The sequence below is a fragment of the Hydra vulgaris genome, chromosome 03 (assembly GCF_038396675.1).
Source record: "Hydra vulgaris chromosome 03, alternate assembly HydraT2T_AEP".
NCBI classification, from domain to species: Eukaryota; Metazoa; Cnidaria; class Hydrozoa; order Anthoathecata; family Hydridae; genus Hydra; species Hydra vulgaris.
The window spans coordinates 38757501-38776823 of NC_088922.1; the positions used below are offsets into that span (position 1 = coordinate 38757501).

At 27.7% G+C, this 19323-nt stretch overlaps 1 protein-coding gene across 4 annotated transcripts in view; it reads right to left on the reverse strand.

The window, feature by feature from the left end:
* The window catches only part of LOC136078132 (uncharacterized), a 132445-nt gene that overhangs the window by 93536 nt on the left and 19586 nt on the right, over positions 1 to 19323 (reverse strand). The window contains exons 2-5 of one of the 4 annotated variants that reach the window (XM_065793145.1): positions 13877 to 13967; positions 13588 to 13653; positions 12817 to 13496; positions 12278 to 12334 (exon numbers count right to left, since the gene is read on the reverse strand). In XM_065793145.1, coding sequence (XP_065649217.1) covers positions 12278 to 12334; positions 12817 to 12909 — 150 coding nt within the window. In that variant the 5' untranslated portion in view covers positions 12910 to 13496; positions 13588 to 13653; positions 13877 to 13967. Of the gene's footprint in view, positions 1 to 185; positions 650 to 12277; positions 12335 to 12816; positions 13497 to 13587; positions 13654 to 13876; positions 13968 to 19323 lie in introns of those variants that run through there. The other 3 variants (XM_065793144.1, XM_065793147.1, XM_065793146.1) reach the window with 3 other exon arrangements.

Consider the following 19323-nt stretch of genomic DNA (forward strand, 5'->3'; position numbering starts at 1 on the left):
TTCCGAAAACAGCAACTTCCTGATACAATAAAATTTCTGTAACATACACCTTGTCACAGAGAATTATAGTTCCTAGAAGAAATTTTCAAATTAAAAAAAAAATTGGTAGAAAGTTCCTTACAATTTTAGAATAAATAAAAATCAATTTGAGAGAAAAATTGTGCAAAATGTTATTTTAGTTTAACCTTTTCGAAGTTTTGATGCTAATCAGATCAATAATGTCAATAATGATCAATATGCCAATTATGTGTTGCAAGCCGTTTTAAAACTCGCATTAGGTAAACATTCTATCCAACGTGTTTTCTTCTCTCTCTGTCTCTGGGAAATCTATAAAATTCTTAAAACGTTTTTAAATCGTTTGACTTCTTCAATGATGAATAACTCGTAGAACAGCAGTAAATACATTTCACAATTTTTCATAAACATAAACAAATTTCACCATTTTCATAATAGACTAAATAAAGAAACCAACAGAAGGTGCTATTTAATTTAGCCTTATAACTATAAAATCTTTTCATTTAATGATTGCTATCGACTTCAATAATTAAGTTTTATAAACAGAAAGGATATTGAACAGAATTTCTGTCTGTTGCACAATTTTTTTTTTTTTTTTTTGCTGCAGGTTCTCGCTTGATGACTTTTAGTCACTAGGTAAGACCCTTAAAAAGATTGCAGCTAAATGATTATCGGGGATATGTATAGAGTTGTTTCAAAGCATGACAAATTGACTTTGGCTACAGTTGCTACAGTCGATTTGCCATTTCATTTAAATCCCAGTTCAATTTAAGTTGATTCGCTCCGAAATGTTTGACATTCTTTCAAAAATGGGCATGTGAGACAAAACATGTTAAAAACATGGGTTTTTCAGTGAAGCATTTCATTTTTACGAATGAAATATTTCCGTAACATAATTAACTTGGCTCCGATACGATTTTGAATAAAATTTTGAAGCGCCGCATTTTGAGTACTTGAAACCTCCATATCTTATTTGAATTATTGTTCTCTTTTGCATGAAGAAAAAATTTGTATGTAAAAAATAAAAAGAAAAAAAAAAACTGAGCTGACTGTAGCAATTGCTACATTTACAACAGCCTGGATCCGCTCCTCTCAACGTCACAGAAATCAGCAACTTTTGACAGAAAAAGTTGAAATTAAAAAAAAGAATTAGCCTTGAAAGAGGATCTAAAGTAGTCAGAAAATGCCGTTATATATGTATAGTCGTGGCGTAGCTACATTGGAGCACTCAACGCAACTTTAGCTTTGCCGGAGATATATCCATACAGTAATAAAGATATTTTGAAGTGTTTTTTGACATAATTTATGAACCTAGTTACAAATTAATACATTTTTGTTGGTATATTTATAAAAATTATGCTACTTTTAAAAGCAGTTGGAATGAATTATGTAATATATATTTCATTTTGCGCTGTGCTAACAACAAAAGTATTTATCTTAATACATTACTGAAGCCATAATAGCTATTTGTATCGTCTAAGAATTCAAAGATATAATTGTTTTTATAGCAATAAGTTAAATGTAACTTATGTTACTTTTATATTATTGTGATAAAAATAAAAGAAACCAAATGTCAGTTAAAATTTACTACTGATATATAACCGAAATGAGTATAAAAACCTTTCATTTTCATACTCGATTCGTTTGTTATTTCGTTTCAGGCAACTTGTTTATAAAGTTTACCGCCTCTGATTTTTAATTGTTTACGCATTCTGAATGGAATAAACTATTTTTTCGAGATGGCCGAATAAGTAATTTAGTATCAAAAAATGATACTAAATACCAAAAACAGTTTTTTGAATGGGGCTAAAAGTTATGATAATTTATGCCAAAAGGACTTTTGTAAAAAAACTAACACTACCATAGTTTATCTAAATCTAACGTGACATTATTGTTAAACATACTTATTTAGGTGTGGCATTGAAAATAATAACTTAAATTTTCATAAAAAATGGTTTTTCATGGATACTTTCCGAAATAATATCTGATTATAAATGTCACGTTACATTCATTGAAAACAAACACCAATACGTACTTTTATGAAAAAATCAAGTCAATAGACTTATCTATAGCCAAGCCACAAGGTACTTTATGTTGAAAACTACATCTTTTCTAAATAAAACTACGCTTGACGATTTGCTATGGTCGCATTACTTTAACCAGATTATAATAGTGGTTAAAATATATCTTTCCAAACATACCAAGTATGTCATACTTTTTGATGAAAAGCTTACATATATTGTAATTGAAAAAACTTGTACTTTTATTCGGAAAAACGTGTACCATGCCTTAGTTGCATTGAGCAGTTGGAGCAAATGCTTCAAGTGCGCAGAATAGTAGGGAATTTTATTACTTTTTTTAACACCTTCAGAAAGTCTGTCAGCAACCCCCTTTTAATTTATGTAATTACTTAATTGGATAAGCATAAGTTAGAAAGATGTGCTACTTTGTTTCTATTCCATATTGTATATAACTTTTGTGATTAGAATACAATTGTTAATTTGCACTTTTCTCAATTAGCTTTGAGATAAGAGGGGGCTCATATATATATATATATATATATATATATATATATATATATATATATATATATATATATATATATATATATATATATATATATATATATATATATATATATATATATATATATATATATATATAGATATATAATATATATATATATATATATATATATATATATATATATATATATATATATATATATATATATATATATATATATATATATATATATATATATATATATAGTTAGACCATGAAAGTATAAAATTTAAAATTATATATTAACTTTAATTATAACCAATATTAACTTTAATTCATAAACCAAGGACGTACGAATTAGGGCCCTGCGAATCGGTATTTTTAGTACCCAAATCGAAGCAGGCCTTCACTCGAAATTTAAAGTTAAAGCATTTTTTATGTTATATGTTTCCGAAAAAAACATTTGAATTAATTTTTTTTTAATTGCTTCTTGCCCTGGTTAACGTTTGATTAAAAAGGTATTTGCGGATAAATAAAATTAATTTGATAGCCCCAAAGCGTCAAATATCTAAAATAAAACGCATTAAAAACAAAACGAGTAAGAATTCGAAAAGCTTGGATCATTTTTTTATTTTCGAATCGAATCGCGAATCGGTTAATCAAAAAACGATTCCAATTCTAAATTTCGAAGCTTCGCAGGCTTGTATAAATACCTATTTATACGTCATTGTTTAACTAAACAGAATGAGTTTCGCGTATTTTGCAAAACGCAGACCAGAAATGTTTAAGAAGTTCTTAGATATATAACTGATAACATATTAATTTAAATAAAAAAACAAGATTATTTATGAACAGGAATATGTATATATATGTATATATATGTATATATATATATATATATATATATATATATATATATATATATATATATATATATATATATATATATATATATATATATATATATATATATATATATATATATATATATATATATATATATATATATATATATATATGGAAAGTTATATAAATATTTTATAAAATGCACTTGTGCTGAAATATATCTGGTCTGCATTTTGTTGCAAACATAAAATCCTATTTTGATTTTTACGAACGGGATCCAACTAACTCAACGTGCCACCATATCTTAAAAGCATTTTATACTTATTTTCTACGCGTAAAAAAAGTTTCATACTTTAATCCACTTTTGCACAATTGTTATGCTAATCTGCTGCACTACATCGGCGTTAATACGAATTTAGTTAAAATCTTTTGAAAAAGTTCCTTAATTTACTTTTCATCCTAGTTCTAATCGGTTCTGACGTATATTAATTATATATAGTTGACAAAGCACAATATTTCTATCAGTTTTCACAAAAAATACTAGAATTCCGCTCAAGAAAGAGCTTATAATTAAAAAAAATTGCTAATAAACGATCAGAACAGATCATATTGTTAAACTAAAATGTTCATTTCATCTTAAAAACATAATAATTTAAAATCTTATTAAAACTTGTACTGGGTTTTTTTCTATAAACATTTATATTTAATGATACCGCAAAATTTATCATTTTAATTATTTTCGTCTTATTATATTCACAGGCCTGATCATTTTACAAAAATATGTCGTAGTCAACAAAATATCATTCAGACGCAATAATATTTTAAAATTGCCCTAACTACACCGAGCAGTTAAGACTTCTGATTATTTACAGGTTTGTGTTTTAATTCTTTGGGTTGGAGGCGCGTCACGAGTATCGGGAAAATAGGCTATCATTATGGAATAGGGAAAACAAATAATTTTATCGAGTCAGAATCATACATATACATTTGGGTGTCCTAAAAAAAAAAAAAAAGACTATACCCTCAAATGTTTGGGATTTGGTCTGTAGAAAAAGAAAATACCCATATGTTATGGTTCATCTAGTCGACAATTGCAAGATTTATATTTTGAAAACTTGGATATAACAATTTTTTCGGTATTTTTGTTACTTTCGCTTTTGTAATAATTGTTATGAAAAAGCGTTTTTATTAAAATCATACAGAAGGATTTATTAGATAAGCTTAAGAATCTTTATAAACTTTTCTAATAGATTTACTCGTTAAATAATTTTAACTAGAGCAGAAGTGTTCACAATATCGATTTTTATTTGTTTTTAACATGGAATGTTCAAAAACGAAAATAAAGCAAGGTGCAAAGAGAAAATACAACTGCTCTATTAGTCCTAGAAGAGCTGTTTACCTTCTTAATTATTCTATAAACAAATTGCCAACAAACTAACTGCCTTCTGTGGGAAATGTGCTGAGATATTACCTATTTTTAAACTCAGAAAAAGGCTACAGATTCAGGTCGTCAGAGTTTCACATTGCGTGTCCACAAAAATGTCTTGGATTTGAGTTTGTGTGTTTTAAAGGAGTTTGTGTTAATCATTTTGCGATCAATTGTGTTGTTGCGGAAGTAATTTCTGTATGGATCAAAGCAGGTTTTAGAGATTATATTCAGAAAAGAGCTCAAGTAAGGTAATAAGTAACCTTTAAAATAATGAATATTTTTTCAGTTCCTTTTCGTTTTTTGTTAGCTTAACTGTAATTGTTATCAATAAAATAATTTTTATTATTTACTTTGGGACAAATTAAAAAAGTTCATTTAAATATACACTAAAGTATTAAAAATGAAATCACCTGAGTTTAAAGATAAAAAAAAACATAACATTCTAGTAGAAGAATTTAAATTCGAGTTAAGTAATCTTTTTAATATTTCAAAAATTGATTTTGAGAAGAAAATAAGAGCATCTAATAATGATCTAGAAGTAGTTGAAAATGATCTGGAATTCTTTAAAGACTAAATGAATGAATGGAAAATGTTCATTGAGGAAAAATATGATACAGCTTACAGAGCTATAACTGAAAAGAGGAGACTCGGATTTCTAACTATAAAAAAACAAAAACAAAAAAAGATTGATAGAGTTAAAGGAAGCCAGGATAGTAGTATAGCAATATTTAGTGAAAATTTCGATGGATTTGAAACAGCCGACTGCAAATTCGACTCTTCAACAGATGATGAATTTGACGAAAAACTTATGAAGAAAAAAAAGGTAATTGTGAACTAGTACGTTATTAAAAATAATTTTTATTTATAATCAAGTATTTATTTTATTTCCAGAACAACTTTATTACTAATAGAGGCATAATAACTCAACAACAAATTTAAATGAAAAATTTATTTATTAAACACTTTTAGATTAAAGAAAATGACGAAAATATTCATAGAGCTTACTCCTGATAAGCTTATTGAAGCAACATCAATTGTGGCAGCAAGATATAACATTGGAGTACGACCTCAGACCGCAATTATGTCTGCCATTATTTCCAAATCTAACGTTAATTTTAAAGAAATAAACATCTCTAGGTTTTCTGTTCACAGAAAACGGTTTTAGATAACACAGTCAACAGGAGACCTTCTAAGAAAGCAAATAATTGATTTACGAAAAGGTAAAAGACTAGTTCTATATTTTGACACTAAACTAGTTAAAGAAATTTCAGAAGACCTTCAAATATCTGTTGTTTATGACAGATTGGCTGTGCGCGTTAGCTCTCCAGACGCTCCAGATTGCGAAGATACATTGCTTGGGATTGTCCAATTAAAAAATGATACTTAAGCATGTCAGACAATTGAACAAATAAAATTATTAGAACATTAAGAGTGTGTTAATCAACTATTTGCTTGCTGCTGCGATACAATCAGTAGTAACACGGGGAAATATCCTGGAGCAATTCAATTGCTGAGCGTAAAACTTAATCTCCCTTTAATATGGTTGTTATGCAGGCATCACATATATGAGCTGCATATGTCTCACTTCATAGAAGTACTCACAGGAAGACAAAAAGTCCCCAATGAGCATTATATTTAAAGTTAAAGAAAAAGTGGAATGAAGTTTGTACAGAAGTGAACTCTCTAAATAATATTGTAAAAATGAGTTGGGATAACCTAGAAGATGATTCAGTGTTGTACACTCTTGCAAAAGATGCCCTTACTTTTTGTTCAAAAGCTCTGCACAAAAATACTTTTGCAAGAGGTGATTAGAGAAACCTTTGCCAGCTTGTTGTTTTTTTATCTTGGTGGAAATGTAACTAATTTTAAATTCCATCAACCTGGCGCTTGTCATGAGGCACGTTTTATGGCAGACGGACTTTACCTCATCATATTGGAAATGACAAAAAATGTTGTTAAAATAATGACAGAAAAGGAAGAAAATAAGGTACAGAAATGAAGTTTTTTTACCGCCATTCTTTATGCACCATGGTTTTTAAAAAGCTCTCAGTCTTTAAAAGCATCTAAAAATGACCTTAATGCTTTCAGGGCAAGTCTTAAAATACAAGAGCAATACAGTGACCAATTAGGACAGTCTTTAACAAAGAGTATAAAACGACACTCTTGGTACTTAACTCCTCAGTTTGTTGTGTTAGCAATTGGAGATTGCAACGTTGAAGACAATGAAAAAATAAAAATGATTAATAACCTACTTAAATTTCCTATGCCTACATTTCATATTGGCTATCCTCAAATTATTCTAGTTCTTGGTTCCGAAACAACATTATCTCTTCTGGTTGGTCCAGAGTCTTGGTATTTTTTTTAAATTATTGGAATTTCAAAAAGCGAGGTTGAACAATGGGTTTACGGTGGAGTAAAATCTTGGGATAATACTGAAAGTTTTTGTAAGTTCTGTTTATTTGTAAAATATCTCTCTACTACTAACGATTGCGCAGAAAGAAACATCAAGCTTAAAAGATCATAGAAAAAAACTACAAGCCAAAATGCCAAAAGATAAACTCACAAAAGCATATACTTTATAAATGTTTTCCTATCCGTTAAATTTAATAAAAAAAGATTTTTAACTTTGTGATTCATTTTTTCTCTCTGTGGCAGTTGTTTATTTCATTATTTAATTCTGCTAAATAAATTTGTAAGTTGGGGGTTTTATATTTATTGAAGGAAAATTGTCTCTATAATATGCGCGTAAAACCATAAAAAAATATAAATCTCTCTGAGTTCATAATTTCACATCAAGCAAAGTTGCAAACTTTGGATCAAAGGTTTTTATATATTCTATCTTTATAGACCAAATCACATAGTTTGGAGGGTATAGTCTCTTGATTTTCAAATTTTCTTCATTTTTTGGGACACCCTAATATACATGAATAATGCATCGAAGTTGCTCCGTGCTTCTTGTTTCAAATAATAATAATTCACAGAGTTAAGGTTTTACAAACTTTCATATAAAGATATTAGAAGGAAAGTATGATTAAAGGTAATAAATTGTGCGCATGTTGACAAAAATGGAGTAATTTAACTACTCCATTTTTATCTTAAATCTGTGAATTATTATTATTTATTATTATTATTATTTATATACAGACATAATGGTACTTTGTTTTGGGAGACTATATAAATTATAGTCTCCCAAAACAAATTATCATTATGTCTGTTCACAACAATATTTGGTGGATTTTAGTTTTAGAAGTTTATTAAAATAATAAATAAAGAGTTTTTTTAATAACTTTTTTAAAGTAATAATAATAATAATAACAATAATAACAATAACAATAATAATAATAATAATGGTATTAGGTAAATGAAGTAATATGGACAAAAACAAATTTAAAAAACAAACATCATCTATTAAATATACAGGGCTCGACAAATATAAAATAAGGCAAAAATAGTTAGCTAAACAAGTTTGGCTTATACAACATAGTTTAATGAATGTTAAGTGTATATTTTTTTTACTACACATACTTTATAGTTTTTTGGTCATTAAGATAAAAAATTACAGAAAACAACGAACAAAATCTGCATTGAAGTTATATTAAAAATATATGAACTATTATATATTGCTGTTAATAATAACAACAATATATAACAGTATATCATATTATTATGATATACTGTGTTTAATAATCTTTTATTTGCTTTACTAAATTAAAGTTGTAATTATATTAAAATCAATTAAATACAAGGGCTTTATGGTAAATGTTATAAAATTAGATCTTCTTTGATAGTTTTAGTTTTTTATTTCAACTTTTACTCTCTTTTTTATATTTTTTTAATTCCCTGAATTAAAAAAATATAAAAAAGAATTAGAAATAAAATTGCATCAAATAATAATTTTTTTAACTAATAATTTTTAGCTTTAACAAAAAACGTTTGAATTACAAACTGATTTCAATCCAAAAGATGAGTCAGAAGGCGAACCAACAGATTTTTTATGCTTCCAAAGCTCATCAACATCTCGAAACAACATTACACTTCTTAGCTGCACAATCTTTGATATCATCACTAACTCCAGTTACATTGTTAGATAGAGAAAACTTTTATAAGGAAATAGATAGTTTAAGAGTAATGTGTGAAAGACTTAAATTAGTATTTAGAGACGAGGACGTATGTGCTCCATTTACAATTGAGATGCTGAAAAAAATCTTGAAAAATACTAACAGGGTTATAATTTGTTAGCAATGATGGATTATTTAAGTGAAGATGAAAAAATTATTGTGACAAGTTAGCTTTAAATGATCAAATATTGTTGACTTTGATAAAATTAAAATATAACCCTACTTTTAAAATGCTTGCTTATATATGTAACATCAGTAAGACTGCAGCAATTAGCTATTTGGAAGTGGATTGATATTATGTATTTAAAACTAAAGTTTCTGATAAAAATGCAAGTCAGAACTAGTATTTATAAAACATTAAAACCTGTTTTCAAGCCAAAAATTTTTACACTAACATGTATAATTACTTTGAAATCTTTATAGAATCTCATTAGCAAGAGCAAAATGTTATAGTCAGTACAAGAAACATATTATACATATTACACAAACTGCATATAACAAAAAGTAATACTTTTCAAAAAATCACATGTTGGAAATATATTAGCTGGCTACTTATAGCGATTGCCGCTTTTGATCCACTAAGTAACTATTGAGCAAAACTCCCATGAACAGTGAAACTATCAAGGTCCACTGCAAATTCACTACATAACACTTGCTAGTAAGTTTTAATATTTTGGCGTAAATCTTTGTGATTGTATTTTTGGAATAGTTACAGATAGGCTAAAGTAAGAAAAAAACAGGAAGATTCTATCATATAGCTAATCAACTATGTCTTTTTCATGGAATTCATTTATAGTTTTATCATTGAAGGCTTAGTGTTTCAATTGTAGATGCGTATTTCGAACCATAAAAAGACTTGAACAAATAACTTGCTATAATTTGGATACTTAGGAAACATTAAGTCTTTTAATAAACCTTTTACAATTAAAGTTCTATGTTTTATTTTATTTGCTACATTTTTATATCTCTTATGTCTACACTCATATGTCTTAACACTTTTTTATTTTAATTAGTTTAAGAAAAAAATTTTCAGTCTCAGAAAAATACATAAATTTTAAACAAACAAAAAATACAAACAGTAATAAAAAAAGAAGTTTATGGGATGTTTTCTTTTTTTATTTTTTATTTCCATTTTTTTTTTGGGTTCAAAGTAGTTTATTGGTTTAATTCTATTTGAAATTACGCTTGAAATATTTTTTCATAATAAACTTAGAAAATAAAATTAACGATTTTTTTACAGGTAACCAAGTTACCTATAGATATAACAGAAAATCATAAAACTTATTTAAAATAAGAACTTTTAAATGAGTTAACATTTGTAAATTAACTTGAATGAGTTTGAGTTTGCAAATTAGCTAAACAATATTAATCTTGTTGTTTTTACGGTGCTTTAACAGTTTGTTTTCCCTAGTCAATAATGGTAGCTTTAAAAATCCGATTCATCACGTGACCTCCGACCCCAAGAATACAATTTTCCCTGGTGTAAGATAATTGGTGTACAATGGTGTAAGGTACTCTTAGGTACGCGTTGTTATAATTTTTTTTTTCTGACAAATAAACAGAGCGTAATTAGGGATTTTACGGAACCGTTATTTTGTCCAGATTCTGTGACACGCTTTCTCAAGTTTGTTGAAAAACTGCATAGCATAAACTTGTTTTGCTGTGTTGTTTTTTAAAATTAGACATCTAAATAGACTTTTTTTTGAATGTTTTATTTTGAATTGAAGCCCCGAAACTGCGGGAACCGAGACTTTAGCCCCCGTCTTAATCCAACACTGCACACATTACATAAGTTGGCAACCTTAAATGCAGTACAGTTATTTTAAGCTGAACTTTAAGATAAATTGATTACATTAAAAGATTAGTTTTGAGTTCCACCAAAGATTTTGCTCGATATCAATAATAATATTAGCATCATTTTTTCTACAAAAATACAACTGAATAATACTACCTAAATTTTGATAACTAGCATTATTTTTCAGCCGTATATGCTTTTTAATAATCAGCCATATATTATTTATTATATACCATTATATTATTATATACCATTGATAATTGCCGCCAAAACTTTAAGCACCATTATAAAGTTATTTTTTTTATTGGTACTATTATTTATGTGTGTGTTTGTAAGAAAATGTGATAGCTGCAGTTACCTTTATTTATTTATTTTTTTTAATTCTGAAGGATTATAAGGTTTGTTTGCAAAAGGTTTACTTGTGTTATTTAAATTTATTTTAGATCAACTTCATCTGGTAATTGTCTCAATAACTCGGTATCATAAACTATTGTTAAAAAGTAATCGTTAGTGGATGCTTAACGGGTTCTTACCTCAATAAAATTTTATGTTAATACAACTTTTTATTCCAAAAATTCAGTATTAAATGTAGTGACTTTATAATGCATCAGCATTTTTTCTAAATTTAGTTTATACTCAATATATCGAAGGAGCTCAAATTTATTTCCGAAATCCTAACTGACTGTTTAATCGTGTTCTTAGAGTCTTCAGGTAATAGGAATCATTTTAAAATTAATTTTGAATATTAAAATTATTTTAGTTAAATTTAGGGTGGAAAGTGGCATATAGAGACATATAAGAAACAAATATTGTGGGTAAAGTAATAACTAATATTGTGGGTAAAGTAATAAAGTAATAAGACATATAAGAAATAAATATTGTGGGTAAAGTAATAAAATAATAAAGTAAAATAATAAATATATATATATATATATATATATATATATATATATATACATATATATATATATATATATATATATATATATATATACATATATATATATATATATATATATATATATATATATATATATATATATATATATATATATATATATATATATGTATATACTTTTTGTATATAAAGCTAACTAGCAATCTTTTGTCATTGTATCGCCTAATAAGATACAACAATTTTGTTTTTCTCAAATTTACTGATCTATTTGGCACCTATAACTTGTTTTGGTACAATAATTAAACACAATAGTTTAAAACGTTTTACAAACTTACGCTATTTAGTGTGGATTTTAAGAAAAAAATAGAGAAAAAATTTTAATTCAATTTAAATTGATGATGTTTTATAGGAAAGGTAATGATCTGAGTTTAGCAATGATTTCTAAAATACATTAGCACAAAAAATTTGGCTCAGTCATGGTATTCTAGTGTGAAAAGTAAATAAGGGGGGGGGGGGTGTTTGTTTGTATTGATGTTTGTTGAAAAAAAAAAAAAAAAAGTAGACATTTATCCTGTTAATAAAATACACCAAAATATTATATAAACTACAGTAAAAAATAAACTGAATAAGTTTGTCATTAATTATTTCTTGTTTTGAATAATTTCTTTTACCTTTACAAGCTCTGGCAAATAAGAAAAAACATTTGTAGAAATCATTCCATCACTAAGCTAAAGAAAACAATAAAAAAAAGTTAAAAAAAAAACAATTAAATTAGAAAAATAAATCAAAAAAACAATTTGTTTATGAATTATTTTTATCTTACATACAGTATACAAGATAATAATAATAATAATAATAATAATACTTCATAAACAAATTGGCTAATAACTAATAAAATAGCTAATAAACCAAGTGCAGTTGTCGTGTATACACGTCAAGTGCAGTTGTCGTGTATACACGTCAAGTGCAGTTGTCGTATATACACGTCAAGTGCAGTTGTCGTGTATACACGTCAAGTGCAGTTGTCGTGTATACACGTCAAGTGCAGTTGAGAGTATTACTGTCAACTGCACTTGACGTGTATACACGACAGTGGTTGTGTATTCAGGTGGCAATTTTTTATTTTGTGAAAAAGCAACAAAAAAACAAGAGTATCTAAATGAGTAACAAATTTATTTTACTACAAACAAAACAGTTGGTATAAACTTACTATGAGTAAAAAAAGTGAGACTAAAATTCCATTTGGTAGCGGCGTTATTCCTTTGCCATATACAACATTGTGAATCAAACTGCTAATTGTCATTTTTTTTTTACTTAAAATACCTTCGCAACAAATGCGTTGATTTTTTTAAATCTGGGTTATTTATTAAAAAATTGTTACAAATTTTACAGCATTGTAATAAATTACTAAAATACTATTAAATGTCAATATTGCATGTTACACAAACAAAACATACTCAATTTTCTAGCCATAAATATATGGAAACCATTCCATCAAGAACAGTTCGATTAAATACCTATTTTTACTCTGCTTTAGTATAAATGTATAAAAAGGAGTCGCAGCTAAGTATTCAGAATTTTAACATTAAAAAAAATTTTTTATTGGATACCTAGGGTATATAAAAGCTTACTAAAGGTCAGAATTGCATACCCTAGGACATACAATCCTAAACTTCTTAAATCTGGATTCTCTAGCCTGGATTTTCCTGTCATTTTCTATATAATCCTCTTCAGTTCAAAATTTAATAACAGATTTAATAAAATAAAACTAACATTATTATTAACAAAATATCTATTTTTTTAAATATCAAAGTGGGATTGAATTAAGCGGCACGAGTAGTGCAATAACTTCCAAACCACTGTCTGAGTCCAAACCACTGTCTGAGGATGCTGCAATACAAAAATAGTATTTAGTAATAGACAGGTATTTGTAAGATACTAATCAATTTATAAACTTTACATGATAATATACAAAATTTACATTTATATTTAGTTTTCAACCTATGCTAACTTCTTTGCACTAATTGTCGCATGCAACCGTTTACATCTAAAATCACATTGCTAAATCCGTTAACTATACATCATAATATATAAATGCCATATTTTCACTAACACAATATTTAGTTATAGTATTCAATTATAATAAAATTATTATATTTTAATATTATTTAATAATTATCAGGTACGAATTAATGTGTAAGATATATGTGTTGTAGTGATGTAATGGCAGTGCGTTTACTTGCAAGAGGTACGGAATTCAAAGCTTTTACCTTCATTGGAGTCACCATTCTCAGCTGGTTTTTCCCCTCGACGGTCTTGTCTGTTAAGATTTGTGTCTCGGAGTTACAGGATTGAGAGAAACTATAACAAAAAATAAATAAACTGTACCATTGATAAAGTAGTATACTATATAATATAGCCTACTCCAATACTACCTGACTTGTGACATTTCCGAAAAGAATGCATGTACCAAACATGGCTAATATTATGCTTCTCAGAAATGTTTCGTAAATGACTTTCTGCTTTGCCTATTTTTGAAATGGTAATGTTTATTAAAAGAAAAAAAAATAGGCAGTCAGAGAGCGGCTTGTCAAAATTATTTTAATATCTCATGTTTTTTACATAAATTATGAGACCCCATCAGGTTTTCAGTACGATTGAAATTAAAGAGAAAAAAAAACTTGATACAATACGTATATATTACTTTTTGGCAAGTTTGCCGGGTTTTTAAGGCAACTTTGGCGATTGGTGTTTAATTATTATTGGTCAAACATTCCTGGGAGATTAAATTTGTTAAAATATGTTTTAAAAATGTTTTTATTTTTTTATTCATTGGCCGACTTAACATATCTTTAATGATTTGGTTAACGTATATTTGTATATACATTATTTTTGTATATAACCTTATATATTTGTATATAACGTATATTTGTATATACGAATATGCACCTGTTATAATTTTTTTTTTATTTTTAAACATCTTCGCTTCCAACAAGGCTGTAAAAAAAAAGATGAAGATTGTAGAGCAAGATAACGATTGACGGATGACTTAAAGGATTGCAAATTATATAAATCAGGAAAACAAGATGAAGGAAGCGAATTCCAAAGAGCTGGTGTTCGAAGAAAAAAACTTGACGAATAAGCGTTTTTGGAGCACTTAGGAACAGTCACAGAAAAAGGATTAGACTTAATTGAATGACGAGTAACTCGAGAATGAGTTTAGTAGATGGCACAAGAGATGCTAGCTCTTTAGAGCAGTGCCCATTATAGTATTTGCAGAAAAGAGAAAGAGAAGCAACATTACGACGATGTGACAATGGTTGGAGGTTGGCTGCAAGAGCACGTCCAACTATGTTCACAATGCGTTTTTGCACCTTGTCTAAAAGAGAAAGGGCATCATTAGAATAACCGCCCAAGATATGGCAACAGTATTCCATACAAAGCTGGATTTGAGATTTATATATATAAATATATATATATATATATATATATATATATATATATATATATATATATATATATATATATATATATATATATATATATATATATATATATTTATATATATATATATATATATATATATATAATATATATATATATATATATATATGAAATTTATAGAGATTTATATATATATATATATATTTATTTATGAAGTTTTTAGATTTCATATATATATATATATATATATATATATATATATATATATATATATATATATATATATATATATATATATGTATATATATATATATGAAATCTAAAATCTTCGAAAGAAATACAATTAACTTAGGTATCCAAAATGTTCAATCTGCTATAAATAAATCTTCCATAATTTATGATACCATTGGTAATCACTCTTTAGATATTTTTATAGTCACTGAGACATGGATAAAATCAGACAATCTCCTGCAATTCGAAATAGTATAGCGCCATCAGGATTTAAAACAGTTCAATATTGACTAAATTCAGACCGTCGTGAAGGAGGTGTAGCTATAGTTTACCGAGACTAAATATCAAACCCTTGATAATGTCATCCACCTGCTATTCCTACGAACGCATAGCCATAAAAATAAATTTAGTTTATAGTGTATGTATCATCTTCGCCACTTATAGATCAAATCCTAATATTCCAACTAAAAATTTTTTTTCAGAATTGTACAAACTCATGGAAGAACTACAAACTATTTCTCGTGAAGTTTTATTGTGTGGTGATTTTAACTGCCCAGGTAATCCAGTCCAACAACTTTAGACTTACTAATGTTCTTGAAACCTCTTATATGATACAACGGATTCATACTCCAACTCGCATATCTTCAATTACCGGTATTTCTAATCTACTTGACCTTTTAATCAATCGCAGTGACAACAATTTACTTTACAACCTTAAGGTCGAAGATCTGGGTATTTCAAACCACTATATGATTGAAGCTGCATTACAACACCAAGCTTCAAAAAACAAAACTGTTTGGTTCTCTAAACAAAATTTATCAAAGTTAGATATATTTTGCTTCATAATCAAACTGCAAATGACGCCATGTTGCACTTCACCGGCAATATGTGTTGACGATTATGCAGAACAAATAAAAACTAACATAACAACTTTTCTTGATAGATTGACACCAATCCAGAAACATGCAAAAAGACTTAGTTATCACTATTATAAATGGCTATTACCAAATACAAAGAAAAGTAAAAGCAGACGTCATCCGGCCCGGCCAAACCTTAAAGCCGACTTTTATTTTTTTAGAAATCTTTGTTTTTGCAAAAGACATACATATGTTTACCTTTTTATCGATCAAAAGTTTAGTATATTAAAAAAAAGTATAGTAAAGTAAGATAATAAAAAATAATACAATAAAGTAATCTTTAAAAATATAAACTTTTGGTTTTTACAAAAAAATAATTTAGAGTGTCTATACTATAAAGTTGTACCGTTTTTATAGGAAGCGATGAGATAATTACTGAAACCAATAAGATGATGTGAAGATTTTATACAAAACTTAAAAAATCATTTTAATTGTATCATCCAGAAAGTACTGAAACTTATAAAGGGCCGGGCCGGCTTTTAGGTATAACCCTTATTGGTAGACAAAAAACTCAATCGAAATACATGTTGAGAAGCATCTGCAGCAATTAACAAGTCTAGCCGTACTTATTTGAACAAAAGCTAAATTCAGCTAAACGTAATCAAGAAGAAATATGGAGTATTGCTTAAATTTTATTGCAAAAAAACTCTAAAAATGTATCTGATAACAATATAATACCAAAGGAAAAGTTTGAAACAATAAATCAATATTTCATTAACAAACTCGAAAGTGTAAAGAATATAATACTGAAATTTAATATGATTTTAAAATGCTGACTTTCTTTTCGAAATCATATTAAATTTCAGAGTTGTCACTTCCTGCAACAACTTTAATGTCAACACTTGGTACAGTTACACCTGAAGATGTTTCTAAAATAATCAAAAATCTCAAACTCAAGACATCACCATTCAATTTTATTCTTACTGACAGCCTAAAATCTTGTGCTGAAGTTTTTATTCCTATTATTGCTCACCTAGCTAACCTATCATTAATTTTGGAATTTTTTCAGCCTCATAAAAGATTGCTCAAACAACACCAATTCCCAAAAACCCTGATATAACTGATTTTGATCCTACAAATCTACGTCCTATATCAAATCTAAACACTGTTTCCAAAATTCTTGAAAAGCTTGTTTTACCTAGAGTTCTTCCGCATCTAACTTCCTCTGTAAATTTCAACCCTTTACAACTGGTTTCCAACTCTATCATTCAACTAAAGCAGCACTTCTCAAGATTTGCAATGGCATCCTATCAAACATTGATAATGTATCAATTATCCTAATGAGAGTGGAGGATAGTTGATAATGTATCAACTATCCTCCACTCTCTAGACATATCAGCAGCCTTTGATTCTATTGATCACAAACTACCAACAGAGCGTGCAAAAAACGAATTTGGTATCACAGGAACGGCAATGGAATGGCTGTCTTCATACCTTCATAATCGAAAAGCTTTTGTTTCTATTGGAACAACAAAATCATTATTCTCAGATATTTCAACAGGAGTACCAAAAGGTAGTGTTATTGGACCATTTTTATTTTCCATGTTTGTGTCTCTCGTAAATCGCATTATAGCTAAACTTAGATATAATCACCATCAAAATGCTAATAATACTCAACTGTATACTGCCATCAGACCAGGTATAGACCACATAGACAATATAGCTCAATGTGTAAATGTAGTCACCACATGGTTTCTTGAAAATAGATTACTGCTTATTCCAAAAAAAACAGAAGCTATCTTATTTGGCACTAGTAAACAAACATTTAAATTTAAAGACGAACCCCAATTTTATTTTCAGGTGCAATTCTTGCTGCATCAAACTTGGTAAAAATTCTTGGTATTACCTTAGATTCAACACTCTTTATGGACCAGCACATAAAGAATTGTAAAATTCCGCAACTACCATATTTACGAACTCCATAATATTCGTCCATTTCTAACCAAAAGTGCTGCAAAAATAATTGCCTGTGGAATTAAAAACTCTCGACTTGATTACTGTAACAAGCTTCTATTCAAAACTTCTCAAAAAAAAATCTAAACAAACTTCAACGTACTTAAAATAAGTTAGCTCGTGTTGTTTATCTCTCTCCTCTCCGTTCACAATCAGAAAACTTGCTTCAATCGCTCCATTAGTTACCAATACGTCAAAGAATAATCTACAAGATGTCTGTCATAATTTATAAAACTATATCAACCAAGTCTCCCGCATACTTTGCCGATTTCTTTAAAATTCAAACCTCCCAGCTCCCCAACACAAGATCATCAGACAGTTGCCAATTTGTACGTCGTCGAGCAAGAACATCGCTTGGTATAAAATCTTTCTACGCATCTGCACCACAAACTTGGAACAATCTAAGTAAAAAAACGCGTGACTCAACATTGTTAGAAACATTTAAAAAAAGAGTAAAAATTAAACTTTTCAAAGCTACTCATTCGACTTAAATAAATGTTTATTTTTTAGTGCTTCTGAATCACTTCATCATATTTATGATCGTTGTCGAACTATGGCAATCTGTTATTATTATTATTATTATTATTATTATTATTATTATTATATATATATATACATATATATATATGTGTGTGTGTGTGTATATATATATATATATATATATATATATATATATATATATATATATATATATATATAGAGAGAGAGAGAGAGAGAGAGAGAGAGAGAGAGAGAGAGAGAGAGAGAAAGAGAGATAAGAGAGAGAGATTCATTGTTCATAATTCATTGCAAAGTTGCCATTATTGTTCTTCTAATGAGGCGCTCTTTTAATGGAAGTCCACAAACTCATTCTAAATGTTGTTGGAACTGTTCCAGCTGCTAAGCTTTAGCCTGTGTTCCATCGTCGTGGGACTACATCTCTTTCTCTTTTTTACAAATAAAATGAATGGTTGCTAATCAAGCAAGCTATTATCACATGTTCCATAAACTAATAAATCATCTTGCGTGACTTGTCATTCAGCCTTGCTTACTGTAATTTTTACCTCGAGGTCAAAAAAAAATTTTTGAGCATGAGGTAAAGTTGGTGTTTAATATATAACTTGTAATAACTACTTTATTTATTATTGTTTTGATATTTAGAAAAAAATTTACTTTAAATCAATTATATATAT